Below are 27,683 nucleotides of genomic sequence, written 5' to 3'. Positions count from 1 at the left end.
TTAGCTTCTGTAATGTGAGTTATAAGAGCAGAATATCCTTTATTTATTGCAGAATTATTGTTTTGACTTTAAATTTTAGTTACTCAATTAAATTATTATTAGAAATTAATTCTAGAGATATCTAAGAGCAAACTCAGTTTACTGCCAAAGGGAATCGGAATTCGTAAACAAGGAGATATGTTTATTGAGATTTTCACCTCTCTCTCTTTACTTAGCTCTGACTCTTAACATATTATGAAGTCTATAAATTTTGGTGTATAAATCGAAATTCGTGGGAATGCATACAAAACTTCAAACAATTTTAATGAAACTAAAAATGTCTGAGTAAAATAAATATAGACGCTTAATTCCAGACATTATTAATGGGTCATTCATTGTCTTCTTTTAAAACGTATGTTCATAGTTATGAAGTAGAGGATCAGTGCTGCAAAAGAAACGGTAATAATTTAGCTTAAATTAATAAAACAAATTAGTACACGTAAATGCATTTTTATACTTACATCCAATGGTTTTTGGTCGAACACTTGAAGATGCACCGGTTGGTGCTACAACTACATAAAAAATAGATATCATCAGCATTTTAATAAAGTACAACAAGTTTGTGAACCAGCTGGTTCGTAAAACTGGCCTATTAAAGGCGAAAAAACAGTCCACTGGACCGTTTCATCACGTCTCACGTCTGACTGATACGTTTAAGCATTTGAATCAATTTACACAAACTAATAAATTTTACAAGAAAACTAGATGTTCAATATATGCATATTGCATATGCACATTTCTATGTTAGCTCCTAAATTTATAATGGTTATAACTTTTCTTTTATCACAAATATAATGGCTATAACTAAAGCGTAAGAATTTTAAATCCAATACATATATGGTTATACTTTTTGGTATTTTGATTTATGAATAATGAAAAAAATATAATGCATTAGTTATGGTTACTATATGGATTCATCAGTTTTCGTTTCTGTTGCAGATTAGAAGCGGAAAAAGAATACTTCATTTTTTTTCTTTTAGTTTGTATCTTCTCTTTTTTAGTTTGTATCTAATTAAACATCAATTTTCAAAGAACTTTAGTCCCGAGTAGATATGTTTGTTTTTCCACTTTGATCCAAGTTTTTTAAATAGTATACAATAATTAATTCTGTTATCAGGTCACTTTGCCCCATATTAAATACTGTGCCTATTAGTTCGAGTATAGAGAGCTTTAGTTTTTTCTTAGATAAATCATGAAATGATAATGCAAAACCGACCTGAATCACAGTTTGTGGTAGAATTGTGGTGGTCACAAATGCAAACGTGCCTAAGCCCTCCACCATCAGCAGATTCGTAGCCACAAGTACCGGAAGTTGCAACACACGCACGACAAAACGCATCACTCCCTTGTAGCTCGTACTTGACTCGTATTCCATAAGCCCAATCAGAAGGTCCTCTAAGCTTCAAGGGTGCGAGATTGTATGCACTACTGTATCCTTCACATTCCAACTTACTTAGATTTATCGCTTTTACTGATTCAAATCCAATCGCACAGCACATGGGTGGACCCGATCCGGATGATAAACCCGGCTGTCTATATCCAACCATATCCCATGCCGGGCACGACATGTATTCTTCACAGCTCATTCCAGAGATGTTGTGACATGGTAATTTCTTTTCCGGAAAGCCTAACATTAATAGTGGAAATTTAGTATATCAAACTCTATTCAACCGCATTTAACCGGATTTGAAAGGAAAATTTCGAATCTAAAAACCTTTATGATCATAACCAAAAAATTTTAATGTTCTTTAGAAACTTTAATGACATCTATATGTTAATATGTGTATATATAATCATATAACATAACAATAATTATTTAAATAAGATCTCAAAGTTTGACCAAAACCCAAACCGAATACAAAATGAACCAAATCAATATTGCATCAAACCATAATGAACCAAACCGATTGCGTTTTCTTCTGAACGAGAGTTATAAACCGAGAAAGCAAGCTCAAACTAAATTGTAAACCGGATTGTTTAGTCTAAAGAATGCAAATAAAAATTATTTGAAGTATGTGTTGTAGTCCAACTTACTAACCTTGAAAGATAGGAGATTTGGGAGAACAACCGATCAACATAAATACATTATCAGAGGTAGGATTGAAATAAGGAGCTCTCCAATCCTCAGCTTCAAAGCCATTGCCTTTGCCACCAAGCACAATGGTTCCGCAATTCGACATGTGGGGATCATGCAGCGTTATCGACTGGTACGCATAGTCAATATCTAACACTCTATAAGAACCTGAACGTATGTGAAACATCAACACATCATTCATACAAAATAAGAGATCTCTGTACCCTGGATGCCCACATCCATTCCGGATTCCAAACGGATAATCCACCGTTATATTTCCACAGTATGATCGACACGCCTCCACCAAGCAAACCTCTGAAATTACTATGACTGTTAACATAAGAATCAAGATTTTCATTTTGTTCTCTCTCTGTTTGGTTTTGTAAAGATAAGAGTTATGTGTGTGATCTATGATGTAGAGAGTAAAGATTTAGTTATATCTGAAAGATTGCTTAAAGCTTAAGAGATTCTTTGCTTGTCTGAACAATAAAGCTACACTCCTGCACTTTTTAGTCCACATGTTCAAAGGTATCTTCTATAGACAAGACTCACATCGTCACAATGTAATACTATAGCATTTAAATAGCTTAACAGGATCAGTGTGGTTGGGGTTTATAAGATGTTCGGTTCCTCTTGTATTTCCAGAATTCGTCCTTCTTCCCTCTGGGCTTAGCTTCAACACGACCGAACTTGCTATTGATAATACCAAGTATAGCATTTTTATCTTTTTTGTTCTTTGTCTTTGCCTTGTCTTCAAGAATGGCCCTAAGTTTCTCATATGACCTCGGGTCTGGTACTTGCCCGCTTTTGACCATCATCTTGTGGTAAAAGAATGCTCTTTTGAAGTCTCGGACACGAACAAAAGCGTAGATCATGGTCGAATAAGTGATGGAATCAGGTTTTAAGTTGAGAGCAGCCATTTCTTTCAACAGCTGTGGCAGTTTCGAATCTTGTCCTCCCCTTGCGTAAGCATTCATCAGCATATTGTATGTCATAACAGTCGGCTCCAAACCCATTTTACCAAACTCTGAAACAACATCCCTCGCTTCAATGTAGTGACCTTGCTTAGCAAACCCATCAAGTAGAGTGTTATATGTCACCCTTGTCCCTTGTATTCTCTCTCTCAGCATTAGTTTCCAAATCTCCGTCAGCTTCTCTACATCACCACACCTTCTGAACGCATCGAGAAGCGACGTGTACGTTTCAACCGACGGTTTAATCCCTTCTTTACACATCTCTTCAAAGGAAGCATAAGCTTTCTCATGCCACCCGCTAACAGAGTAAGCATGGATAAGCGCTGTGTAAGAATGTGAAGTAGGTTTCAAACCTACTTTCTTCATCCGCAAGAAAGCATCAGCAGCCATGTCACTCATCTTCTTCGTCCTACCATACGCACTAATCAAACACGTGTAGGATTTCACATTTGGCTCTAAACCTAAACCCTCCATCTCCTTCAGAAGGGTCTCCACAATGTCAGGCTGCATCCTCCTAGCATAAGCATCCATAAGAATGTTGTAAGTTGCAGATGTGGGCTTCAACCCTTTACCTCTCATTTCAGCAAAAAGACCTTCAACTTCTTCAATGTGGTTGGACTTGTTGTAAGCATCCATCAACGTGTTGTACACGATGGTGTTTGAAGGTATTCCTCTCTTCTCCATCTCTGTTTGTACCACAAGAGCTTCTTCTTTAAGCCCTTCGTCGCAAAACGATTTCACAAGGGCGCCGAAAACATCCTGACTCCAGCAACGCACACCTTTCTCGCTCATCTTCTCGAATATCTCCCAGATTTCTTTCGCAGTTCGTCCTGCTTTCCTCATTGTCGTGATCATTACAGCACATGTAACATTGTCTGGATGGACATTGATCTTATCCATGGACTCATAAACTTCCAAAGCATCACCATACCTAATTAAAAGAAGAGACATTTGATCAAAAGAATGAAACTTTACAGCATTATCTAGAGATGAAGAAAGGAAAGGAAGTACCTTTGAGAAGCTGAGAGTGCAGAAATGGCGGCGTTGTAGAGACGAACATCTCTGAACTCATCCTTGTCAGGTAGATTACGAAGAAGAAGCAGAATCATATCAGCCATTCCTTCTCTACCGAGCAATGTAAACAACACAGAGGAAGCGCGAGGCGAAAGGAGTGAAGGGTTTTGCAGAGTCATCCACTCGTAGAAGTACAAACAGCTCTTGATGAAACCAGATTCACCCATCATCACTAATGCCTCTACGCACTCTTTCTCGCTGACCCTTTTTTCGAAACCTGATAACATCTCTCCTAGAGTTTGATTCTCTGTCAGATTCTTAGCTGTTTTCAGGATTTCCACAGCGACGGAGGGAGTGTTGTTGTGCACACCAGGTGTTTGTTGGTTTGCCACAGAGACGGGTTTTGTTGGGTGGGGCTGGGTTTCGGGATCCAGGTCGGAGAAGTCGGAAGCTAGGTGCCAGGAGGTTCGACGGTTCTTCTGGAGGGAGAATTTGGATTCTTGAGGAGGGTCCTCTGCGGTTAAAGTTCGTGACTTGAAGAATTTGAGAATTGGGTCTTCTTCTTCTTCTTCTTCGTCTTCTTCTTCTTCTTCTTCTTCATCTTCTTCGCTAATAGTTGTCGGATTATCTAGTTCCGGAACACTTGGTGGTGGTGGGTCGTCGAAACATGAGAGGAAAATGGGAGGAGGAGAAGAAGGGGAAGTAGCGGACAGAGAGATGGATTTTCGACAGAGTGAAGAGCGAACAAGTGGATAAGGTTGAGGGAGGTGAAGTGGGTGAGATAGAGAAAACCAAGTATAAAAGGATTGGGTGGCAAGAGAAGAAGAAGAAGACGCCATCGACATGGATGCCTATACCTCCCAAACGCTGAGGCAGGGTAAATACTAGTGTTTACCCTGTGCTACGCACAGGAAATAAGTTTTGCATAAGTACAATTAAAATACCAACCTTGTTTGTGTAGATAATTGAAGTTGGTATCTTTTGAAATTTTTACCCTCTTTTCCTATGAATGCTTTTGTTTTCTTTCATTGCATCCTTTACAATTTATCATTTTCAATGCTATATTTGTTTCAACATTTTTGTTTCTAAGAAAATCTACAAATTTGATTACTGTATTATAAGAAAAATAATAGAAAAGAGGTATATATTGATCAAAGTAAACAAAATAAATACATAAGTAAAAATAAAAAAGACCAACCTGATCAGATTAGGTTTTCATCTTGACAATACATGAGTCTTCTTGGTTTCCCCTATGACCTCACCTGAGTTACTTAAACTACATTTGTTGCCTTTTAATTATCATCACATTTTTTTTCTCTACTTGTGGCACGTCTGAAAATTTCAAAGCCTTGTATGTGTATTTACGATGAGTCTTTCTTAGTCTTGTTCCCTGAATTATCACCACCACACAAAATAAGCATTTCCATCAATTGAGAACTGATATAATCAAGCTTAAGAAAAAGGGAATTGATATAATCCAATTTGAAAATATTCAAATTAGTGACTTGTTTTTTTTTATCACCTGGTATGCAGCTTTGGTCAATATCTTAAAAGCAACAGAGGAAAAAGCAATAATTAGATTAGAAGAGAAAAAAGGTTATGAAAAAATAATTTAACATGATGCAAATTAGGATTTGAGCATGAAGAGGTTGATGTTTTTAGAGACTAACATGGGCTTTAACGTACATCAGCCAACTTGGAGTACGCTCACCTTACCCATCCATTTCAACAAAAAAAAAATATATTGAGAGGATTTTTGAAAACTATTGTTGTGCCACCATTACGCCAGAGATTCCGTTGATCTGGAACAAAAATTGTAGATTCGATATTGTGGATACGCGAGTAAAAGTCTTTGATCATCTACATGTATAAAAGTTTATATTTCCACATCACATTTTGGAGAGAGTTAGAAGCTGGCACACAGAATTTAAGAATTAAAATTTTCTGAAAGCAATAGAGATGAAGTTAAGTGTAGGAGAGAAAAGATTAACGATTCCAAAATGGTGAGATCGTGGGTTTAGTGTGAGAATTTTTAGGAATTTTTTTTTAATTTTATAAAAAGATCAGTTAAACGATAAATAGACAAACTGTTTTGCAATTTTTTTTTGCATTTCTTTTTTATAATTTTTTAAAACATTTCCTATGTATCAGAATTTAATTGCTTGTGTGACTTGTGCTTTAGTATATAAAGGATATTTGTTTTTTTGAAAAAGACTCAAATTTGCTATTTATTTTCTCCTAAGTGACGTTTTGGTTAAAATGTTTTTGTTAAATATTTGGTTGCAAAAATTAACGAATACAGTCATAACAACACTATAGAATCTTCTACACGGTAAGGTCTGATGATGCAGTCAAACGTGAATATTCATAAAGTAGATAGAATTATCATCTATAGAATCTTTTATAATACTTTTCATATAGTTTGTAATATCTTAATTATCTAGCATTAAAAAAAGTTATTTTTTATTAATAACTGGATATGGTAATAAAATTAGAAAATTCATATTAGTGATACATAACTAACATAGTACACAATATGATAAAGAATTCGAGCACTTCGTAAGAGTTTGTCCATCATTGTGTTCTTTGCTTTTTGATATACCATAGTTTTACCACTTTTAACCCCATGATATAAATATTTTATTGATTCTATTATATGTGTTTGGAGTATATTTTAGAGTATTTCAGGTTCAAGTACGTTCTAGAAAACATTGGTGATTATGTAGATTTTTGAGGTGCAGAACTGTGCAGATGCGTTAGAAGTTTAGCTATGGATGGAAGCCTTACCATGGTGCGATTCAGCTCATATTTGGACACATGATATATGTTTGAGTTTAGCTTTCCAATGCCACTGTTTTGAAGTCCAACTGACGGTTAGATCTAAAGTTATGCTCGATTTACTGAAGAGTGGTATTTCTGCCTCGCGAGATGATGTTGTCGAAGATGTGAAGGAGTGTCGATCGACAGTAATATCTTGGTGTCGAACGACACTGATGCTAGAATATGGGCGAGTATATTTCAAGACCGACTAAGGCTCAAAAGCCACCATAAATTACCAGAATTCCCCTGGACGACTTGATACCTAATTTATATTGTTTTCTAAGTCATTGTTGACGGCTACACTACCTAAGCTTTATTCTATTTTTATACTTCTCTACGGTTTGGAGAGAAGATTATTTCTCATTCAGAGATTGATTGGAACTCCATTGGTTTTCTATTGATTTATATGAATTATATTATTTTTATGATTATGTATTTATCTATCATGTCTGAGTAGATCACCTGTTAAGTTTAGGAAATTTTTAGGGCTTTGAATGAACTTGTGATTTATAGAATTGCAAGGGTGAATTATTGTATCCTTCAATAGGATAGTTCTTACTGCTTGTTTCTATAGTAATTAACTAGGAACCTGATCATTGATAGTTAGGCTTAGTGAGAGCTTGTCAATTACCTGAACTAATGAAACCCTAAGTTTAACAACCTAATCCCATCCGTTTACAAACTATCTTTATTTACTGTTTTGTTTATTATTGATTTTTATTATTTTACCTAGCTTAATCTTAATATCTCTAGTCTATTGTGTGTCCACGCTCCATGTGGACTCAATCCTTAAGTATTACAATGAACCTCTTATTTGAGAGAGTACCTTAAAAGTTAATTTGAGCAAATCATTTTTGGAATATGTTGGATTTTAAAGTGAGAGAATAACTATTTACATCGTTGTTCCTTCATATCAAACGTGAAAGCTGATCATTCCATCGATGTAGACACTATCTTCATCGGTTGAGAACATTTTGTTGTGAACACTACCTCCAAGAACTGAAGAGTCTTTGTGCACTCCATTGTTTAAATCAAAATTTCACATTCTGCATGTAAAATAGATAGATTTCGTCAGATATTCATTGTCCTATTATCTTGTTATATAGAACCCATGTTTTGGAAAACCATCCTTGTCTTGAAAACTTATCTTATTTGATTCATGATCCATCTATATAACACCATCACACATTTCTCTCATGTTGAACCGTTTGCAAAAGATATTGTAACATTGGATTTTTCAAATCGTTGATATGTACCTTATCCTACAGTGTATCCTCTATTTCTGTTACATGAAAAATCTCTTGTGGCTTTCCATTTTTTCTTATGATTCTTGCAGTTTCGATTTGTTTTCAAATATACCACAAAAACATGGAATATAGTTGAAATCATAATCATTTGGAGATCTTGATAATCGATAATAGACATTGGAAACACCCTAGATTGAAAGGAGTCTTTGACATAGCCTATGTTTGGGCATACAAATAAGACTTTGTCTATTGATTCCTCTTCCACTCCACATATACCACATCATATATCACACTAAAAGTGGTTTAGTATTTGATCCATAAAACTCAGGGCCTGGTTGAGAGATCCATATATAAGTTTCATATTCTGTAACGTGATTTCACCACAAGCATTGTATATATATATATATATATATATATATTATATCTATATCTAATTTTGATGTGTGACTAACTTTCATACTTTAGATAATTTTCACATCATTTAGGTAAATATATGCCTAAGAAAATCTATATTCCAAGTATGATCCGCCAGATTAATAAGATTTTTCACAATGAGTAAATGGTTTTTAAACTGATTATAATGTTTTGGTAGTGATGACCTCGGGTGAAGAGCTGGGATCCAATGATCATTCCGTACTAATATAGAGTTTCATGTACCCACTCTTCTAAACGTCTACTTTTTGGTGGGATGCATCTATCTTTGATCAGTTTTTTTTTTCTTTTGAATTTAGCATAACCCAATTTGTGGAAAAATGAGAAATAGTTGCGAAATTTTGTTTATTTTTGTTAACGTTAGATAATTATGATTCTGTATTATAATTAAACTTATTTTTTCGGGATTCAAAATTCATATTTTTACTCAAACTACTAAACTAATGGGTCTGTTTTACTTTATCGAAACTAAATTCAATTATCAACGAGTTACACAATTTACCAAAACACTTTCTTTGTTCTTTTGGTTTTGGAAACGGATTCAGCAATAATTCAGAAGACTCCGTTTATATACTGAGAAACGTCACACTATTATAAAGAAATATAAGGCATCATAAACAAATGATAATCAAACTTATTATTTTCTTGTAAATAATATATATAAAGAGCTTTAGAGTTCATCCTTAAGCGTAGTGGAGGTAGGTCCAGAAGGATTTGTGTTGGAGTTCTTGACAGGATAAGAAGCTTCCATAGCAATACCACATAGACCTTCCTTATGACGGATTCCTCTTTGCATCCTTATGTATCCTTTCTCTCCCCATTCCTCTCCCCAAGAGTTTTTAACGATCCAATACTTTGTTCTATCTATCGTTGTTCCATAACCTACTGCTGCAACTCCATGGTTTAGCTCTGTTCCACATCGCCCCGTAAACACTCCCTACGACCACCATGCATGCCTCAGAAATCTCTAATACAATGTTTATTAAAAATATCCTTCTAGGGCTTATTTTGTTTCATCAATATGTGCATATTTTGAAACAGAGTTCCACTTTACCATTATTTCAGTTCACTGAATAATAGTAAGAAAAACTGTAACTGTCTTAATTAATGGATATTTAATGATTTTTTTTAACAAGTGCAACTTTTTTTAATCTAAAACGACAAATTGTAATCAGACGGAGGTAGTATGTTTTTGAACTTAGATTAGGGTGATATTATTCTTACCTCGGAGTAGAACTGGAAGTCTGAACTTCCAGCATCAATTGCAACAGAGACAGGCTGATGAGCAACAGCTTTCATTAGATCATCCTCACTGTTCTCAGGAACATCTTCATGTCCATCGATTGAAACCACCGGCGCATTTTCCTGCGATATTGTAACAGTGATGTTATTTGTTGTATTTCATCACCATTTTAGCTTTCTTGACGTGTACTATGTAACAAACCTTGTTTTTGTCACATGTTTCATCAGAAGCTTGGTAAGGGTACACAATCTCGCTCGTTAGCCCTCCTTTCTCCTTGATGAACTCAAAAGCAAGGTCCATCAGACCTCCACTACACCCTTGGTTCTCATTCGTATCACAGTCCACTAGCTCTTGCTCTGATAGTGATGTCAGCTCATTGGTTCTTATTTGGTTGATCCCTTCCACTGCCACAACTGTTGAAAACGCCCAACAGCTTCCTGTAGTAATTAACCAAAAACTTAAGTCTTATTTTGGTTCTCATTTACATATTTCTTTTTGTCATTTATTCCGTAAATGGGCTTTTGGCCGATGTAATATACATATTCAAGCAGCTTTGTAATCAGTGAGTTCCCTACCAAAACATTTCATTTAATTTGACTTATTTTGTGAAGATGTAATTTTCAAGAAAAAGATAGCTCACCGCATTGGCCTTGGTTTTTGACAGGAGTAACAGCTCCATTCTTTCTCCAATCAACCGAGGTCGGGAGAGCATTAACATTTGCATACATGAATTTTCCTGTTGCTCGTCTTTCACCTTTAAGCATCCTATGATGTTTGATGTTCGAACCAGCGTATGATCTTCTAAATTCCTCCGTTGTCATGTCACCAAATTTATTGAGCTTGAGCTTGTAAGGTTTTTCCTTCTTGTTGGTCTCGTGAATGTGCCTCACGTTGTGCTTGAACACATTAAACCTCTTTGCCTTCTCTTCAAAGCTCCTAGCTATCGTGTGGTGGCTCCTCCACCGCTCGTACAGCTCCCACAAGCTATCCTCTGATTCCACATCTTTGTCATGGATATCTAAACCTTTTGTTGTTTCAAGAACCATAAGCAAGCAAAGGAAAAGGACAATGAAGCGCTTCATATTTCTTCTTATATGATGTTTTTACTTTGTTTTTTTGTGATTGAGAATGAGTTTGTAGATGGTAAGGTATCAAGATAACTGTATATATAGGGAATATATGTTGGAGTGAGAATACTGTGACAACGAGATGTAATGAAAAAAATAATAATAATACCAAAAGAGGTTGAGGATTACGTGTAGGATGCAACAAATACGTTTGTGACTTGTGACAGACGATACATTAATTAATGGAAATATAAAGATAAAAACTATATAATAGAAATTGATGTTGATCAGTTGATGCCGCGTGATATTGTGCAAGCAACCTCATTCATTTTTTCTCTTAATCTTTGGTAACAATAATTGATGATTTTGGTGATGAGATGACTTAACTACCAGTGTAAACTGAATAGGAACCACGAATTTTGATAAAACAAAACTTGTACGCAACTAATTATCTTCAAGAGGAACTCTATTATTGATTAATTCACCTAATTATGATTATTTATGTGACTGTTTATTTGGTTACACAAACTATGTATCTAAAATGGCAATGAGGAAAAACTGTGTGTACCTAATTATACATATATGTTATTTATGTCGAAATATTTTTTATGTTAAAAGAGAACAAAATATTTAATTATATGGACTGGTTTAATATTACGCTTAGTTTTAAGTTTTAACAACGCTCGGAACCCAAGTACGATTTCTTTTTCTGCTAACGTACCGTGTTGACTGATTAGCATAATAATAACTGATGTCGAAAGACAAAAGAGAAAATGTTAAATTGATGAAGAATTGTAGAAAAAATAGATGGAAAATGTGCTTTAACTGATGATGGGAACAAACAACGCAAAATCTGAAACTGAGAGAAAAGTAAACAAAAAAGGTAAACGGGGACGATGGACACACCACACCACACACACAGCAAACACGCAAGCAACAACAAAAACGAACGCAAGAAAAAGGTTTCCTTAAAATGTAACCGTTAATTCCTTTCTTTCTGATTTCTTTTTGAGAATAATTAAAAAGAATGACAAAATCATAAAAAAATCCAGATCATATGAGAATACAGTTAAATAACATTCATGAGCAACGATTTGAATTTGTAACCATAAAAATGTCTCAAAGCGCCATGAACTACTAACATTTAAGTATCAGAGCTTACAAAATATCCACTGTTCACTTTTAATGTTATCAGATTAAAAGTTTGTTACATTGCAGAATATGTAAGATCAATGTTTTTAAACCTGACCGGATTAGTTTTGGATCATTGAGTTATTGGGTTCTTGGATCAACTGTGGTTGAACCGCAAGTTAATAAATGATAAGTTTCAATATATAACTATATATATTAATATAATATTACTAAAGGAAAATTACTTAGAAAAAACTAATTAGTAATTTCAAAATATAAAATAAAAAAAACATGTTTTATTTATGAAATATTTTAATTTTCTTTTAACTTCAATTGTCCTTTAACATAAAAACAAAATATTAAACTATTTTTATGCCAAATTAGGACTTTGGCTAAATATAAAAGCTAATTAAATAATTATTATTAACTTAATTTTAAATTAAAATAAAATAATTTATAATATATTATCAATAACAAAAATAAACTAATGCTGACTCATGTCAATAAATTTTGGTATTCTTTGTCACCATTTTCTTTCATTTTCGGCATTGTAAAAGTTCATCAAAATCACAAATCAAATAATCTATTCAATTTCATATACTTTTAAAAGGTATATAAAATGAATCACTTTTGAAACTATTATTGGGTATGTGAAATGTCAATGCTAAATTGATTTAACGGTTGACACGGCTCAAATGAATGCAGACGAGGAATAACCAAAGCGTCGATTTTGACACTTCGATGCTTCTCTCTTATTTTACTGACTGTTTCTTGCCAGGCCCGGCTCTTATTTTACTGACTCTCTTACCCATCAAAATATTTTAACTCCCTTTCCTGTAGTTTGTCCAAAGCACATCTAAGTTCACACCCATACGCACGGAAAGAAGGCCAAGCACCTGGTCTGTCCACAACACCCACCAACTCAGGAGCTTCAACTTCCACACACACACATTCTCGAGCCTATGTGAGCATATACTTTCCAGGGCCCAAAGCAGACCGATATGTTTAGCTTCGGACAAAGAATTGATTCCACTAAAAGCTCGACGACTATGGAGCATGACATCACCTCTATAATCTATTACAATCCACCCCGCACCCACCATATTTTTCCCTTTGTACCAAACGATACCAAATTTGCATTTAAAACCACTTAGAGAGGGAGCTCTCCAGTTACCATCCCTATGGGCTCTACCGCCAACACCGTTCTGCTCCCCCGTCTCCTTAGAGTTCACTTCAAACCATTGCCTAGCTTCCTCATGCATTTTATTCACCGTATCACTAACATCAAATACCTTCTCTTCAAAAGCGAAAGTATTTTTGTTTTTCCATATTATCTTAAGAACCCAGGGGAACAATCGACTCAACACTGCAGGTATGTCTTTACGCACTGTAAGTCCTAACAGATAATCAAAATTCTCGAGCAATGTCCAAACACGCCGCGCCACCGTTTTGTTTTGGGTGACAATTTGATGCAGATACTTCATCACAATTTCTACTATTAATGAATTTTCAGAGAAAAAAAATTAGTCATAATTTCACAAAATCAAATGTATAGTGTACTGACCAAAAAAAAATTCGGCCACATCAATAATATGCTTACATTCGTTCCTTATTTTCATCTCAGTTTATTTTTTGAAATCAAAGGAAACTTCTGATTTGCTGTAATATCATCGTACCTTATCCATTTGAGTTGGTTAAATTCAGATGTTTGGACTTCACCTATATCTGAATATAAGTGGTACTCACTACTATGTTATATTTCTTGAACACTATTCTCATTTATTTTGTTGGTTCATAAACATATTGTTATTTGTTACCCATCAAAATATATTACAGAACATACACAACCTCTATATGCACACTAAGACGTTGGAAGCAGTGTTCTTGCTTGGTTTCTTCAAAACCCTCCTGTCTGTTCAACGCGGCTGGTAAGAGGCACATACCTAACTGAAGTTTCAGTACGTGCCTTGATGGAACCATCCTCGCTTTTATCAATCACCTTAAGCTCTTGAAAGTATGTTCCTACTGGAATCACCATTCTTCCTCCAGGTTTCAGCTGGTCCAAAAGCGCCTGAGGGATCTCTGATGCCGCTGCTCCTACGTGAATTGCATCGTACGGCGCAAACTCTCCCCAACCTTTCCTTCCATCTGTCATAAGAGAGAAATCTCTAGTTTTTCAGCACACGTTTCCACGAGGCTGAAACAATACATGCAACGTTTTACATACCACCAACATGTAAGGAGAGAGATCCCTTCTGAAGCAAAGAACCAGCAACACTCTTTTCGACGTTCTTGATAGACATATCGACCAGCTGAGGGATATGATCCACGCCAACAACGCGTCCTTCAGCTCCAACCATCAGAGCAAAGCAGCCAGTCAAGTAACCAGTTCCTACAAAAAGACACGATCAAAACCATGAAGGAAGCTGAAATCTCAAGAAAACTTAAAAAAAAAAAAAAAAAAAAAAAAAAAAAAAATCTCAAGAAAACTTAAAAGAACCTGAGCCAACATCCAAAGCGCGCATCCCAGGCTGAAGCTTATCCTCCAAGAGCTGCAAACACGTGGCGTGCATATGTGGAGCGGATATGGTGGCGTTGTAACCTATAGGCAAGGGCGTATCAGCATAAGCTGAAGATCCAACTGGTACAAAGAGACCTCTATCTAAAGCCTCCATCACTTCAGCTACTTTTTTAGATGATATCACGCCGAACCGCTTCAGATTTTCCACCATTGCTTTATTACCGGTCGAACCAGTTCCGGTCTGGAACTGCTAACATCCATAAGAAAAGCAATAAACACTTTGCAAACTATCAAATTAAGACCTAAGTAATACCTCTAGACAAACTGAATCAAGTTTCAGAGTCTCCTCCAAACAAATCGAATCAGAAAAACCAGAGGAGTATATCTCAGCGAAAGAGAAAATTAGTAAGAGAAAACTGAAGCAGAGATTCATGGCGAGAGAGAAATGAGGAATTTAGCGAACCTCCATGCGGGAGAAGGGAGAACGAAAGGCGGTGAAGAGACTGAAATTGAGAAACGGAGCAGAATTGTGGCGGTGGATAGAGGTGAAGGTTAAGGAGACGAGTCTACGTGGCGGCGCACAATAGTGGCGACCATATGCAGTTAATGTTGGGCAAGATCGCATTGTTCTCTCTTTTTTTTTATTATAAATAAATGGTTTCGGGTTCTAGTTTCATCTTTCATGATGTTGTTGCTTATGTGTGCGACTACGTGTCCCTTTTCCACACTCGGATTCTTTGATTGACATGTGTCTCGTTTAATGCACCTTTTTATCGCAATGTAAGCAGGCCTTATTAGGCCCAATATGTGAAATTATTTGTCTAAAAAAACACATTTCATTTTAATATTTAAAAAACTATACCACATTGGTTTATTAATCACTATATATTAAGTATTACGTCTCCTACTTCAACCATAAATAGATGAACGATAGATATACAAAATGAATATATATATAAACGAATACATTAAACATGAACACACTTTTATCATCTATATGCAATGATCTATATATGTCAAAAATGTTAATATTCCAACATAATCTATACTATACTAAAAGGGGATATAAGTCATAGAGAGGGTGTCCACATAGGATAGAAAAATCAACCAATCAGAGAACCCGAAATTGCCATGTCATCTCATTTTTTTTCGTAAAAAATAAAAAAACAATGCGAAGGTGAGAATCGAACCCGGGTTAGTATGATATATATATAGGACAGTTACCACTAAGCCATTGAAACTTTCTTGGACACATATACAAGAACCACTAAGTATATAATCACAAACTCTTATGTACATTTACAATAATATGAATTCAACTTTCAAGACTCCGATACTTTGTTTTGTAAAAAAAATAAGTAAGTGACTAAGTTAATATATTCTTAGAAAGTGTGAGAACGTTGACAAATATGAAAAAGCATAGATTTTTGTTTTCGTGACAAAGTTAAGAATTTTGTAAAAGTAAGTTTAACATATAAATTTTCGTGACAAATATGAAAAAACATAGATTTTTGTAAAATTTTGACAAAAGAACTCATAACATACTTCTCTAATGTCTTAATAAAATATTATTTAAGAGTGTAATAATTAAATATATTAATTCAATAAATTTTGTAATTTATAGACAAAACAATAACACAACAAATTTTGAAACATTTGTTTAACCTATCGATTTTTTTTATGAGAATCCAACTAAACAAGATAAAAAAATAATTAGATTTACAAATATTTAATTACCATTTTATTCAATTTTGATTAATTTCAAATTATCATAATGTATCTTTTTGAAGTTACAAATATGAAAAAGCATATATTTTTGTACAATTTGACATTGCCATGTCATCTCATTTTTTTCGTAAAAAATAAAAAAACAATGCGAAGGTGAGAATCGAACCCGGGTTAGTATGATATATATAGGACAGTTACCACTAAGCCATTGAAACTTTCTTGGACACATATACAAGAACCACTAAGTATATAATCACAAACTCTTATGTACATTTACAATAATATGAATTCAACTTTCAAGACTCCGATACTTTGTTTTGTAAAAAAAAATAAGTAAGTGACTAAGTTAATATATTCTTAGAAAGTGTGAGAACGTTGAGAAATATGAAAAAGCATAGATTTTTGTTTTCGTGACAAAGTTAAGAATTTTGTAAAAGTAAGTTTAACATATAAATTTTCGTGACAAATATGAAAAAACATAGATTTTTGTAAAATTTTGACAAAAGAACTCATAACATACTTCTCTAATGTCTTAATAAAATATTATTTAAGGGTGTAATAATTAAATATATTAATTCAATAAATTTTGTAATTTATAGACAAAACAATAACACAACAAATTTTGAAACATTTGTTTAACCTATCGATTTTTTTTTATGAGAATCCAACTAAACAAGATAAAAAAATAATTAGATTTACAAATATTTAATTACCATTTTATTCAATTTTGATTAATTTCAAATTATCATAATGTATCTTTTTGAAGTTACAAATATGAAAAAGCATATATTTTTGTACAATTTGACAAAACAACTTAAAACATATTTTTCTAATGTCTTAATAAAATATTATTTAAGGATGCAATAATTAAATATATTAATTCAATAAATTTTATAATTTATAGACAAAACAATACCACAACAAATTTTGAAACATTTGTTTAACCAATCGATTTTTTTTTCATGAGAATCCAACTAAACAATTAGATTTACAAATATTTAATTACCATTTTATTCAATTTTGATTCATTTTAAATTGTAATAATGTATCTTTTTGAAGTTACAAAAAATAATGTTCTTTCTTTATTACACTAGCATTATATATAGATTCTATATACACAAAATAAATATAATATAACAACATAAATTTACTTTCCCCGATTCATATGAAAACTTTTTAAGTTATCCACCAAAGCAAATTAATTAAATCAATGAAATTGTTAAAATACAGCAAATTAATATATAATTTTAAGAAAATAAGTAAGTGACTAAGCTAATATATTCTTAGAAAGTGTGAGAACGTTGACAAATATGAAAAAGCATAGATTTTTGTTTTCGTGACAAAGTTAAGAATTTTGTAAAAGTAAGTTTAACATATAAATTTTCGTGACAAATATGAAAAAACATAGATTTTTGTAAAATTTTGACAAAAGAACTCATAACATACTTCTCTAATGTCTTAATAAAATATTATTTAAGGGTGTAATAATTAAATATATTAATTCAATAAATTTTGTAATTTATAGACAAAACAATAACACAACAAATTTTGAAACATTTGTTTAACCTATCGATTTTTTTTATGAGAATCCAACTAAACAAGATAAAAAAATAATTAGATTTACAAATATTTAATTACCATTTTATTCAATTTTGATTAATTTCAAATTATCATAATGTATCTTTTTGAAGTTACAAATATGAAAAAGCATATATTTTTGTACAATTTGACAAAACAACTCAAAACATATTTTTCTAATGTCTTAATAAAATATTATTTAAGGATGCAATAATTAAATATATTAATTCAATAAATTTTATAATTTATAGATAAAACAATACCACAACAAATTTTGAAACATTTGTTTAACCAATCGATTTTTTTTTCATGAGAATCCAACTAAACAATTAGATTTACAAATATTTAATTACCATTTTATTCAATTTTGATTCATTTTAAATTGTAATAATGTATCTTTTTGAAGTTATAAAAAAATAATGTTCTTTCTTTATTACACTAGCATATATAGATTCTATATACACAAAATAAATATAATATAACAACATAAATTTACTTTCCCCGATTCATATGAAAACTTTTTAAGTTATCCACCAAAGCAAATTAATTAAATCAATGAAATTGTTAAAATACAGCAAATTAATATATAATTTTATTTTAAATTAAATTATTTAAAAAGTGTATTTTCGTTAAAACAAAATAATAAATAAGTAAAACTGATTTGATGGTAATTTTTATGATATATATATATATATATCAATTCTGTGAAAGAAATATAAGCTTAATATGGAAAAAAATCTTAAATACAAAAACCTCTAAAAATTAACAAAATACTAATAAATTAAACTATGATATCACTTAAAAGCTTCTTAGACCATATTAATAAAATATTTAAGCGATAATTAGACAAATTTGATTTTTTTTCCAGCAAAAAGTTTATTATTAATTAGCATCAGTTATTTCAAGATGTTTAAGAAATGGTGGACAAAAAAATAGGATGGACATTAATGATATATGAACTATGAATATTACTTTGTGAAGCAGACTTAGATAACATATATGCACATACATTTTCAGTCCTTTTTGATGCCTAAATTCAATTTTTTCAGAGTAATTATTCCACAAATAGATCGTATGAGATATTGTTTTGATATGTAGATTTGTTTTTTCAATGTTAAGAAGATTGATAACTGTAAAAATGTCTCATTCGTATATGATATGTCTATAACCGAGTCCCCAACATGAGACAAGTTTGTTTAAAAAGTAAATAATTTTATTTTTCTTATATTATATAATAAATATATATTATTTACTGATAATAAAAATATAGTTATTCATCTATAACAAATATCTATGCAAATATGTGAATCAAGTACAACAATCAAACAACATAATGATTTCCACAAAGAAAATTTAAAAAATATATTTATGTTATGTAGTCATATTTTATATTTTTAAATAATATAATACAATATTATACATTATTTTTTAGAATTGAGAAATACATATAATATCTTATCCGCGCGTAGCGCGGTTAAAAAATCTAGTTCTATATAAAGACAACACACATTTATCAAATTGGTTTAATGTTACAGTATATAACATAATTTCAAAAAAATAATTTTACTTCATATTTGATACTTATTTTCAAATTTACCTATAAATTACTATCATTTTTCATAAATATCCTAGATTTATTATTAAAATAAAAAATTAATCTTTCTAAAACATTTATAAATATATAAAAATTAGTTACAAAAGTTTATTAATTCAGCTTCACCACCTAAATAATAAATCATAAACAATAATCCTTAAACCCCAAACTCAAATGTTAAGATATCTTTAACAAATCATAAACAATAATCCTCCACATTTCACAGATCCTCTCTTTCTTCATAATTCTCTTCATTGCTGATCTTTACTGTTCCAATTTCCAACCTCTCAGTAGTTGTAGCTTCTGTTGTCATTATTCTTCTCATGAACCCAAGTTCCTGTTTGGAAACTGTTTTCATTATTCTTCTCATTATACGAATCGTGTCAACCTTCCAGAAAATCCATTAACGATTGAACTAAAGAGCTCAAACAATACGAAGAACCCTGGTAAGAAGGGTCGTCATTGTTGAAGAAGGCGAAAGACAGAACGGGATAAGCTTTTATGTATTTAGTCACCCCAAATCTCATTCCAAGCCCACAAATTTGGAACACTTAAAGCCTATCAACAACGCAAACGGAAAATATAAACCTCATAGAAAGAAAGACACGTACCAGTCTTTTTGGTGACATGGAGCCCTCACAAGAGAGAAACATTACTGTATATATATAGCTAGATATAGAAGACATAAATGATAAAATATTTAAAAATAAAAATAGAAATTCAAAAGAGATTTTGAATGTAGCGGAAATAAACGTTGCTATATGAACTAAGGCCCAACTTAAAGATTTCAAATATTCATTGATGACACTCAGTTGAGCCAACAAGTGAGAGGTATAAATGATGTTATATTGATGGAGTTTAGAAAGAAGAATATATGTATTGAGGTCAAGAATGGCTATTTAGCAATAAAGACACCGAAAAACAAATGATGGGTGCTACGAATATTCAATGAAGTCTATCACCGTTATATGATAAATTCTATCACCGTTATATGCATAATTTGAAACGTTTAAATCGCCTATTAAATGTATAAAAATCTTACATATCGGTGAAATAGTATTTGCCACTGATTATTTTCAATTGGTGAAGATAGTATCTACGCTGAAGAATTGGATAATATTTATTACGCACTTAGAAGAATTTTCAAGATGTAAAAAGTTCTTTCTCAGTTTCACAATCCAACATATTCTAGGAACTTAATATAATATCAGATAAATTTGTAATGGTGCTTAGAGTTTTTATTCTACTATGTTGTATGTTGATTTTATACCATCAATTTGAAAAAAATATATTTAGATTATAGAAAGACTCTACAGTAATTTTATAACACTTGCCAACACAAACGTTTAATGTTTTGAAAATCTTCTTTCAAAAAGAAAAGGAAAACATTAATGTGAAAATATGAAATGAAATGGATTTAGTTGGAGAAACGCAACAAACAATAGGATGCTGGATATTCTTTTATTTTAAGAGTGTTTTCTCCGTACAGAGAGAGAACTTAACCTTGTTAACGTGTGACGTGCCCTTGTTTGGCTCCATATCTTTTGGGAATGGGTCCTACCATTAAAGAGATAAAAGTCAAATGTACCGCTAATAATTAGCATATAGTAGTATTTCATGATTCTGCTAGATGACTTTTAATAATAACCAGCACAGCGTATTGATAAGCTCTATTGACTATGACTACCTAAATATGACTATATTTTTATCTAAACAAGTGGCTCAATTCGGTAGGTAAAAGAGACGGTGGCCAGCAACTACGGTTTAAAAAATTAATTTGTTTTAAAAAATTAATTTGTGTATTGCATACTTTTTATATTACAAAAACCAAAATTTCAATCGGTAGCATAACAACGACTTGTGTTAAAAAAACAAAACATAACAACGACTTTGGCAAGAGTGTGTATGCCAACTTTTTGTTGAATATTTTTTTTTAAGGAATCTGGACAAAAATTATGTCCACATTTTCGCCTTTATGTACTTATGCAGTTGCGCATAAAATATGCAATTGCGCAAAAAGTATATGAAACTATGTTTAATGTATTTTGCCATTTTCATCTTAAAATAGAGAAATTTTATAATACAAAGAAGATATGTTTGAATGTATTTTTCTAAAAATAAAAATAAAAAATACTATTTTGTTTTCTATAAATAGAAAAAATATAGTTTATTATTATAGAATAAAAAATAAAAATGAGTTAGAACATTTTCACCTCTGCTATTATAAAAGTGAAACTATTAATGTGTTGAAGATTCTCTTATACTCATTATTCAAATAAACATTATTGTATGTCACTAGATATATACTATACTCCCTCGTTTTACAAAAAAATGGAAATTTGACATTTTCTATAAATATAAAAAATAATTAAAATATATTCATATTTTTATTTAGATATACTCTTTCGTTTTGCAAAAAGATGGAATTCGACATTTTTTTGTAAATTAAAAAAAATAATTAAAATATATTCATATTTTTATTAATTATAGTTATTTAATAAATATTATTTGAGATAATTAAAACTATTTATAAAATAAATACATTTTATAATTAATATTAATTTTAAATAAATATAAATTGTATAAGAATTTTAAAATAACATCATTTGTATAATAAAAATGTCAAGATAACATTTTTTGTAAAATAGAAAGGAGAAGTATTATTTTTTGACACATGTTAATATTATCATAATGTCGACATATTTGACATTTTGAGTGACCCCAAACTAGATCTTTGTTACAAACTAATCTAAATGATGATCAGGATCGCTGTCAGCAATTTATCATGCTTATCTCTTAAATGTTCAAAACAGTATCAAATTTCCAGGCTCACACGTCAAACATTTATTGTTTAATCTCGTTGCAATTTCGCAAAAATAAAATTTCGATTAACCACATTTTTCTGAAACTATTTACCATTTTTTTTTCGTTTTAAAGCAGTAACCGCACGTTCCTTTACATCCAAAAAACAAATTTCTAAGTTACAAAAAAAAAGTATATTATCAAAATCCTTTTTCAATTCAGCAGTCATATATTATTTTCTTATGCTGCATTTGTTTATAAAATTTAAAATTGTGTATCTTTTTCTAATATGTAGAAGGTGATTGGAATGAACCGGTGTATATGAATATATCAAAAAGAGTATTAAAATATATAAAAAACATTGCCCAAAAAAAATATAGAAAACACACAACATATCACCACGATAGGATTAGTTTTTGGCGCCATATGAAAGGCTTATATAATGATACAAATATGTAATATAAAAGTAGAAAAGAGAAGGAAGTAAGCAACAAAACAAAAGCAACTGATAAAAGAAAAGAAAAAGAAAATTCAAAGTCAAATCCTTTTTGCTCAACGTCGCAATTACGCAAAGTAAACGACTCATTTGCTCTGCTCTATTTTGGCTTTCCGCTTCTCGTTGACAAAGAAGACAAGAAGAGCCAGGACAGAGAAGACGCTGAAGCAGACGGAGGCAATATCCAAGGACTTGTGGCGACCACTGATAGCCTGAACGCTGAAGAGATTGGTTGACTTGGCCTCGTTCGTGCTCTGTCCAAAGGCAACTTCATGGTCTTTGGCATCAACTGCGTAGGCACGAACGAAGTAGGTCCCGGTAGGGATGTCGCGTTCGAGGGTATATTCGAATGATTGAGGGGATTTATCATAGGCCCTGGTAATGATCTTGTGTGGGCAGCTTTTGTCCTTGAAGAGCTCATTTTCGGTCTTGCGCCATGGTCGGTCAACTTGGCTGACCGGAGCGTAGCATAGCTTTACTTTGATGGTCGTAAATTCAGCCTCTTTTGTAGCTGTCGAGCTTAGCTTCCATGTAATGCTCAACTTGTCAATTCCGGCATCCAAAACTGAAAAACCATATATTAAGTATTGATCAGCCTTGACGTTAGTAAATTACTCAGCTCTTCTCAGTGATATTTGATAGTAATAAAAGTTGCATAGTTTATTTCAAATACTTATTAAGTGCTTTTTTTATCAGGGTTGGCCGAAATCTAAACTAATCTACCCTCTATAGTCTCCAACATAAGTGGGGTTCCGAACCCTGATCGCCCAACATTTAAAAAAAAAGACATAGAAATGAAAAAGCAAAATCGAAAATTTGAACACCAAATATTTGTCGAAGTGAAGTGCGAATGATGGATATTCTTATGAAAATATACATACCGCCTTCTCGGCTGGGCTTAGCGGTGACCTCAAGTGCACCTTTCTCCAGGTCAGAGAAGAGCCTTTCTTTGGTAGCACCATGACTAATTTGGAACAGTAAGCAGATTAGAAGTGAAGCGAAGAGGCTCTTGTGGATAGCCATGGAGATCCTTGAATCTGAATATTTAGAAAGAGAAGAGGAATATGCCTTTGTTTGCTGACTTTTTATGTTTGATATGAAAGGTGGGGTGCACATTTATGTCTTTATATAGTAATTTATGGTAATCCTCGATTCAAATATCTTGGGGTTAGCATTAACAATTAATGACAAAGTCAACGGTTTGTTCTGAGATTACCCTTTGAATACTTGGGAAGATTGTGTTCCCCCTCTGGCACAAGTGTGTCGTCTCCGTACAGCTGAGATTATGGCCCCTAAACATGCCAAAAGATGATATGAGTTTATATTTCATAATTTGTCAGCTGGATAATTTTAATTTTATTTTTGTAACTGTTGTCATCTGAATAATTCATTTTCAGATTCCAAACAACTCTATATTCAGCGGACCCATCACCTACAAGATAATTATATTCTAACTAAGTTTTTCGCTACACGCATGTTTCTATTAATTAATTGGTTTATTTTTTTATGAAAATTTAAAATATATTTACATTAAATTTCCTTTTATGATTTTAAAAAAAGAAAGATAACATGGTGTTTTATTGGGATTCCATTTGTATTTATTTGTAAAACCATGTGATTTGCATGTGCTTATGCATACTTATAAATAAAGGGTTTTACGAAAATGATTCAAAATTGAAGTCTTGCTAATATAACTCTTTTTTCGACTATATTTTGCCAAATCCATTCTATTGAATCTTTAAAATTTCCAAATATATTCACAAAATATATATATTTTTCAAAAATTATTAAAATCATAAATATCCTAAACATTTTTTCTTATTTACAATAATGCCATTATTACTAATTTCTCCAACTAGCATGAACAACTAATTTAGAGCGGGGACAGACCCATAACATTTTAAAACATGGGGCACACAGTGAAAGAAAGATTTAATATAAGGATATAAAAATATTTAACATGGGGCACATCATGTAATAACCATATAAATTAGGGACATGTACCTAAAATTTGAATAAAAATCTTTTTAAAAAAAAATTAGAATGTAGCACGTGCCACACCCTCCCCTTACCTAGGTCGCCTCTGATTTAGAGTTCTTAAAACTCAAACATTCAATTTCCATTTCTCTTTCATTCTATACCAACAAAACTTTATTTCCTTTCCGCTTTCTTATAGAAAACTTTCGTAACTTTCAATTTCATAAATACCACTATCATATATTTGGTGATTCTTCAATTAGAATCTTCAAAACTTTTTTTTTTGCTCATGTTTACAAAAACATTTCAAATTATTGAAGACAAGATCAAAATTACCACTGGTGCTGTTGCACTCCTTGGTTTGATCCACCGTGGGAAAGATGCTTTATGGCATAAATGGTATCAGCGCCGGTACGGTCCCTAGCCGAAGGTCCAGACACATCCTAGATAGACTGGATAAAACAAGATGTAGATATACCAAACAACAATTCAAACAAAATATCAAAACTATTCAAAAACAAATAATATATTCAAATATATAATCATAATATGTGTTTACAAACAAAATTTAAATTATTGAAGAGAAAATCAAAACCATGTCATATTGTTTACAAGTAAAAAATGTGTGCTCATATTTGTTGCTACAAACATTTTTCCCAAACGAAGTAAATACGTATATTTGGAAACATCGCGATATTTTTCTTTTTTTGGGTGTAAATGTTAAGATTCATACCAAGGTTTTTAAGTCTTTTACAGAGTTGTTGCAAATGCAACTTATTAAACAAGAAGAACACAACAAGAACAACAGGAAGATAACAAAGGAGTTAGAAGAGAGAAGATGAGAAGGCGGATAGATGAGGCTGGAAACCGATGCCTGGATTTAGCTGAAGGGATCAATGGTCGCTGACTCTGGACGCGCTGCGACCATGCGCCGAACAGGGCTTATATGTAAAGTTACCATATATTATATGTAAACATGGTGATATCTAATGTTTAATTGACCTCCTAGTCTTTATATTACTCATTACTCATCTTTTCTTTGATATTTCATAATTTTGATGAGTTTTAGACTTTTTATCTTAATTCATTAGCATATAACATGGGTGAAAATGCACATTAGAAATTTTGGGGTGAAATAAAAAAGTCATATCTGCAAATTTGAAAATTTGAAGTAAAAAAATAACCAAGAACTTGAAGAACTAAACACACAAAAAGGTGAAAGATTGACCATTTTTTGGTAAGATAATTGACCATGTTTGTTCTTGAGCTTTTCCTCTATGGCAGAGAGAACGAACCACAGTAAGGGCCGGACCTGACTAAAAGCTATCAAGCATGTATTTGGGGTCGTGAAGTTTATAATTATATTAAGCGTTTATTACTTTAAATAAATCGCAGTCTAGTCAGCTCTACTGGTCTTTGAAGAAATTAGAAGCGAAGGGTCGCCGGTTCGAATCTAATCAACATGATTTTTAATGTTGTTTTCAAAAATAAGTTACTGAAGGATCAAAAGTATATTATGTGCTTAGGGGGCCACAAAACTCAGCTCGGCCTTGGCCACAACCACTCCGGATGGCCACGTCGGTGGATGTGAGCGTGGCAGAGTGATGCCGAGGTGATTCTTCAACGACGAATGAGAAAGCAACAAGGAGCTCACTGTAGGAGCTCGACGTAACTCGATGGTGGAGGAGCTCGCCGTAGGAGCTGTGAATCATGGAGGCCGGGGTGCTATGCAGTGGGGTCTACCGCAGCTGTGTCCATCCAAATGCCGGAGAAAATTGTCGTGGCTAACTGTAGAGATTCATGTTCTGTTCTCTGCCATAACGGGAAAGCTATTCCTTTATCCTCCAACCATAAGATTATCATCCTCGATCGCTTAGTTGTGTTAGTACAATTGTTTAAATGTTCATTTCATTGTCTTAATTTTATCTTAGATCTACAAAGAGTTCTTAAAATCAATAATCTAGAAATTAAAAAAAAAACACAGAATAAGAATAGGATCTAAGAAAAATAAAGATAAGAAAATAAAAGAAAAATGGGTTCTACAAATTTGTATTTCTAGTTATGTTTTGGTTAGAAAAAATAAAATAAAATAAGTTACAGAAAATGTCCTAAGAGTACAAAGTCTCATATAAGATAAGGTAATATTGAGTGCAGTATAGGTCGAATTGAGAGAGAAAGTAAGAAAGAGAAAGGAGATCTGTAATCGGGTCCGGTGACTGGCGGCGCGTGAGCGCGCGTGCCGTCACCGGAGCCCTCTAGCCACCAGCAAAGCTGTCGATTTCTGCTTCGGTCTTGTCTCCTCTTCCAACCGCCTTGCCCGACCTCTGGAACAAGGCCATCCATGGCGGACCTGTCTCTGGCGTAAGGGCGCGGTTGTGGTGAGGTAGGCGCGGTGAGGTTTTTCGTTCGGTTTCTTTGGTTTGTCTCCGGGAGGCGGAGGCTTCTTCAGCTTCGTCGACGCTGGTTCCTGTCCCCGCGAGGTGGAGGCTTTCGCAGCTCTGACGTCGTCGGTCTAGATCTCGGGGGGGTGAAAGTGTTTCGTTGCTTTGCCTTGCCGTTTTTGATCCATAGGTTTCGTTTTAGGGTTTGTTTTCTCTCTTTTTAGTTTCTCGGTTCTGGATTGGTTGGGTGGGTGGAGATCTCGTAGGTGGGTGATCGAAGCTCGACCACGGTTAAAGGTGTTGGGTCGCGCGAAGCTTCTATCTCGGTGATGGGGTTGAACGGTGTCGGATGAGATCTCGAATTCTCGATTGACGCTCTCCGAGTTTAGATTCACCTGAGTGGAAGGCGTTTGCGGCGGTGATGGTTCTGAGTGAGTGGTTTCCGATTCCTAAGGGTGAATCGATGGTTGGTGTAACCGGTGACGTTTAGAAGGGAGGCGACGTCGGAGCCGCAGCGTTTGTCCGCGCGGCGGCGGAGCTCCTTCGGGATCATTGGGTATCGCAG

General features: G+C 32.9%; 5 protein-coding genes across 11 annotated transcripts; all 5 read right to left on the bottom strand.

The window, feature by feature from the left end:
* Positions 1 to 160: 160 nt before the first annotated feature.
* Positions 161 to 2,534, bottom strand: LOC103858443. Its single transcript, XM_009135805.3, has 4 exons — positions 2,078 to 2,534; positions 1,256 to 1,666; positions 501 to 551; positions 161 to 424 (listed from the first exon to the last, which is right to left on the bottom strand). Exons 1-4 carry the CDS (start codon positions 2,469 to 2,471, stop codon positions 372 to 374), a joined length of 909 nt encoding a protein of 302 aa, XP_009134053.1. The 5' UTR covers positions 2,472 to 2,534; the 3' UTR covers positions 161 to 371.
* A 7-nt stretch (positions 2,535 to 2,541) lies between these two features.
* Positions 2,542 to 5,011, bottom strand: LOC103858442 (pentatricopeptide repeat-containing protein At5g50280, chloroplastic). 3 transcript variants are annotated; one of them, XM_033286275.1, is made up of 3 exons: positions 4,701 to 5,011; positions 4,099 to 4,667; positions 2,542 to 4,018 (listed from the first exon to the last, which is right to left on the bottom strand). In XM_033286275.1, the coding sequence occupies exons 1-3, from the start codon at positions 4,944 to 4,946 to the stop codon at positions 2,710 to 2,712; spliced, it is 2,124 nt and encodes a 707-aa protein (XP_033142166.1). In that variant the 5' UTR covers positions 4,947 to 5,011; the 3' UTR covers positions 2,542 to 2,709. The 3 variants fall into 3 exon arrangements, with proteins under 3 accessions (XP_033142166.1, XP_018513206.1, XP_009134052.1); XM_018657690.2 differs by having other exon boundaries at positions 4,099 to 4,672; positions 4,703 to 5,011; XM_009135804.3 differs by having other exon boundaries at positions 4,099 to 5,010.
* A 4,129-nt stretch (positions 5,012 to 9,140) lies between these two features.
* On the bottom strand, positions 9,141 to 10,993 carry LOC103858440 (KDEL-tailed cysteine endopeptidase CEP1). The gene is made up of 4 exons (XM_009135803.3): positions 10,484 to 10,993; positions 10,045 to 10,280; positions 9,825 to 9,965; positions 9,141 to 9,537 (listed from the first exon to the last, which is right to left on the bottom strand). Exons 1-4 carry the CDS (start codon positions 10,923 to 10,925, stop codon positions 9,271 to 9,273), a joined length of 1,086 nt encoding a protein of 361 aa, XP_009134051.1. The 5' UTR covers positions 10,926 to 10,993; the 3' UTR covers positions 9,141 to 9,270.
* Positions 10,994 to 13,792: 2,799 nt separating this feature from the next.
* Positions 13,793 to 15,284, bottom strand: LOC103858438 (protein-L-isoaspartate O-methyltransferase 2). 5 transcript variants are annotated; one of them, XM_009135801.3, is made up of 4 exons: positions 15,026 to 15,284; positions 14,542 to 14,812; positions 14,269 to 14,433; positions 13,793 to 14,189 (listed from the first exon to the last, which is right to left on the bottom strand). In XM_009135801.3, exons 1-4 carry the CDS (start codon positions 15,185 to 15,187, stop codon positions 13,939 to 13,941), a joined length of 849 nt encoding a protein of 282 aa, XP_009134049.1. In that variant the 5' UTR covers positions 15,188 to 15,284; the 3' UTR covers positions 13,793 to 13,938. The 5 variants fall into 5 exon arrangements, with proteins under 5 accessions (XP_009134049.1, XP_009134050.1, XP_033142168.1 ...); XM_009135802.3 differs by having other exon boundaries at positions 14,542 to 14,809; positions 15,026 to 15,275; XM_033286277.1 differs by having other exon boundaries at positions 14,542 to 14,803; positions 15,026 to 15,275.
* A 7,308-nt stretch (positions 15,285 to 22,592) lies between these two features.
* On the bottom strand, positions 22,593 to 27,001 carry LOC103858437 (high-affinity nitrate transporter 3.1). The gene is made up of 2 exons (XM_009135800.2): positions 23,642 to 27,001; positions 22,593 to 23,325 (listed from the first exon to the last, which is right to left on the bottom strand). The coding sequence occupies exons 1-2, from the start codon at positions 23,874 to 23,876 to the stop codon at positions 22,847 to 22,849; spliced, it is 714 nt and encodes a 237-aa protein (XP_009134048.2). The 5' UTR covers positions 23,877 to 27,001; the 3' UTR covers positions 22,593 to 22,846.
* Positions 27,002 to 27,683: the final 682 nt, after the last annotated feature.

Source organism: Brassica rapa, chromosome A03 (genome assembly GCF_000309985.2).
Source record: "Brassica rapa cultivar Chiifu-401-42 chromosome A03, CAAS_Brap_v3.01, whole genome shotgun sequence".
In the NCBI taxonomy this organism is placed as follows: Eukaryota; Viridiplantae; Streptophyta; class Magnoliopsida; order Brassicales; family Brassicaceae; genus Brassica; species Brassica rapa.
The sequence above is the reverse complement of the archived record's forward strand: the minus strand, read 5'-3'. Positions and strand labels throughout refer to the sequence as shown.

What these genes read in the sequence shown, in the direction of transcription:
- LOC103858438 (XM_009135801.3), bottom strand. Translation starts at nt 15,187, where the DNA reads ATGCGATCTTGCCCAACATTAACTGCATATGGTCGCCACTATTGTGCG. An exon ending in CTCCCTTCTCCCGCATGGAG is followed by an intron (nt 14,813 to 15,025) that starts GTTCGCTAAATT and finishes TATGGATGTTAG; the next exon opens with CAGTTCCAGACCGGAACTGG. An exon ending in CGCTTTGGATGTTGGCTCAG is followed by an intron (nt 14,434 to 14,541) that starts GTTCTTTTAAGT and finishes GTCTTTTTGTAG; the next exon opens with GAACTGGTTACTTGACTGGC.
- LOC103858442 (XM_009135804.3), bottom strand. Translation starts at nt 4,946, where the DNA reads ATGTCGATGGCGTCTTCTTCTTCTTCTCTTGCCACCCAATCCTTTTAT. An exon ending in GCACTCTCAGCTTCTCAAAG is followed by an intron (nt 4,019 to 4,098) that starts GTACTTCCTTTC and finishes TCTTTTAATTAG; the next exon opens with GTATGGTGATGCTTTGGAAG.
- LOC103858437 (XM_009135800.2), bottom strand. Translation starts at nt 23,876, where the DNA reads ATGTGCACCCCACCTTTCATATCAAACATAAAAAGTCAGCAAACAAAG. An exon ending in TAAGCCCAGCCGAGAAGGCG is followed by an intron (nt 23,326 to 23,641) that starts GTATGTATATTT and finishes ATGGTTTTTCAG; the next exon opens with TTTTGGATGCCGGAATTGAC.
- LOC103858440 (XM_009135803.3), bottom strand. Translation starts at nt 10,925, where the DNA reads ATGAAGCGCTTCATTGTCCTTTTCCTTTGCTTGCTTATGGTTCTTGAA. An exon ending in CAAAAACCAAGGCCAATGCG is followed by an intron (nt 10,281 to 10,483) that starts GTGAGCTATCTT and finishes TAATTACTACAG; the next exon opens with GAAGCTGTTGGGCGTTTTCA. An exon ending in ACTTCCAGTTCTACTCCGAG is followed by an intron (nt 9,538 to 9,824) that starts GTAAGAATAATA and finishes TGGTGGTCGTAG; the next exon opens with GGAGTGTTTACGGGGCGATG.
- LOC103858443 (XM_009135805.3), bottom strand. Translation starts at nt 2,471, where the DNA reads ATGAAAATCTTGATTCTTATGTTAACAGTCATAGTAATTTCAGAGGTT. An exon ending in TACCACAAACTGTGATTCAG is followed by an intron (nt 552 to 1,255) that starts GTCGGTTTTGCA and finishes TTTTTTATGTAG; the next exon opens with TTGTAGCACCAACCGGTGCA. An exon ending in TCGACCAAAAACCATTGGAT is followed by an intron (nt 425 to 500) that starts GTAAGTATAAAA and finishes TTTCTTTTGCAG; the next exon opens with CACTGATCCTCTACTTCATA.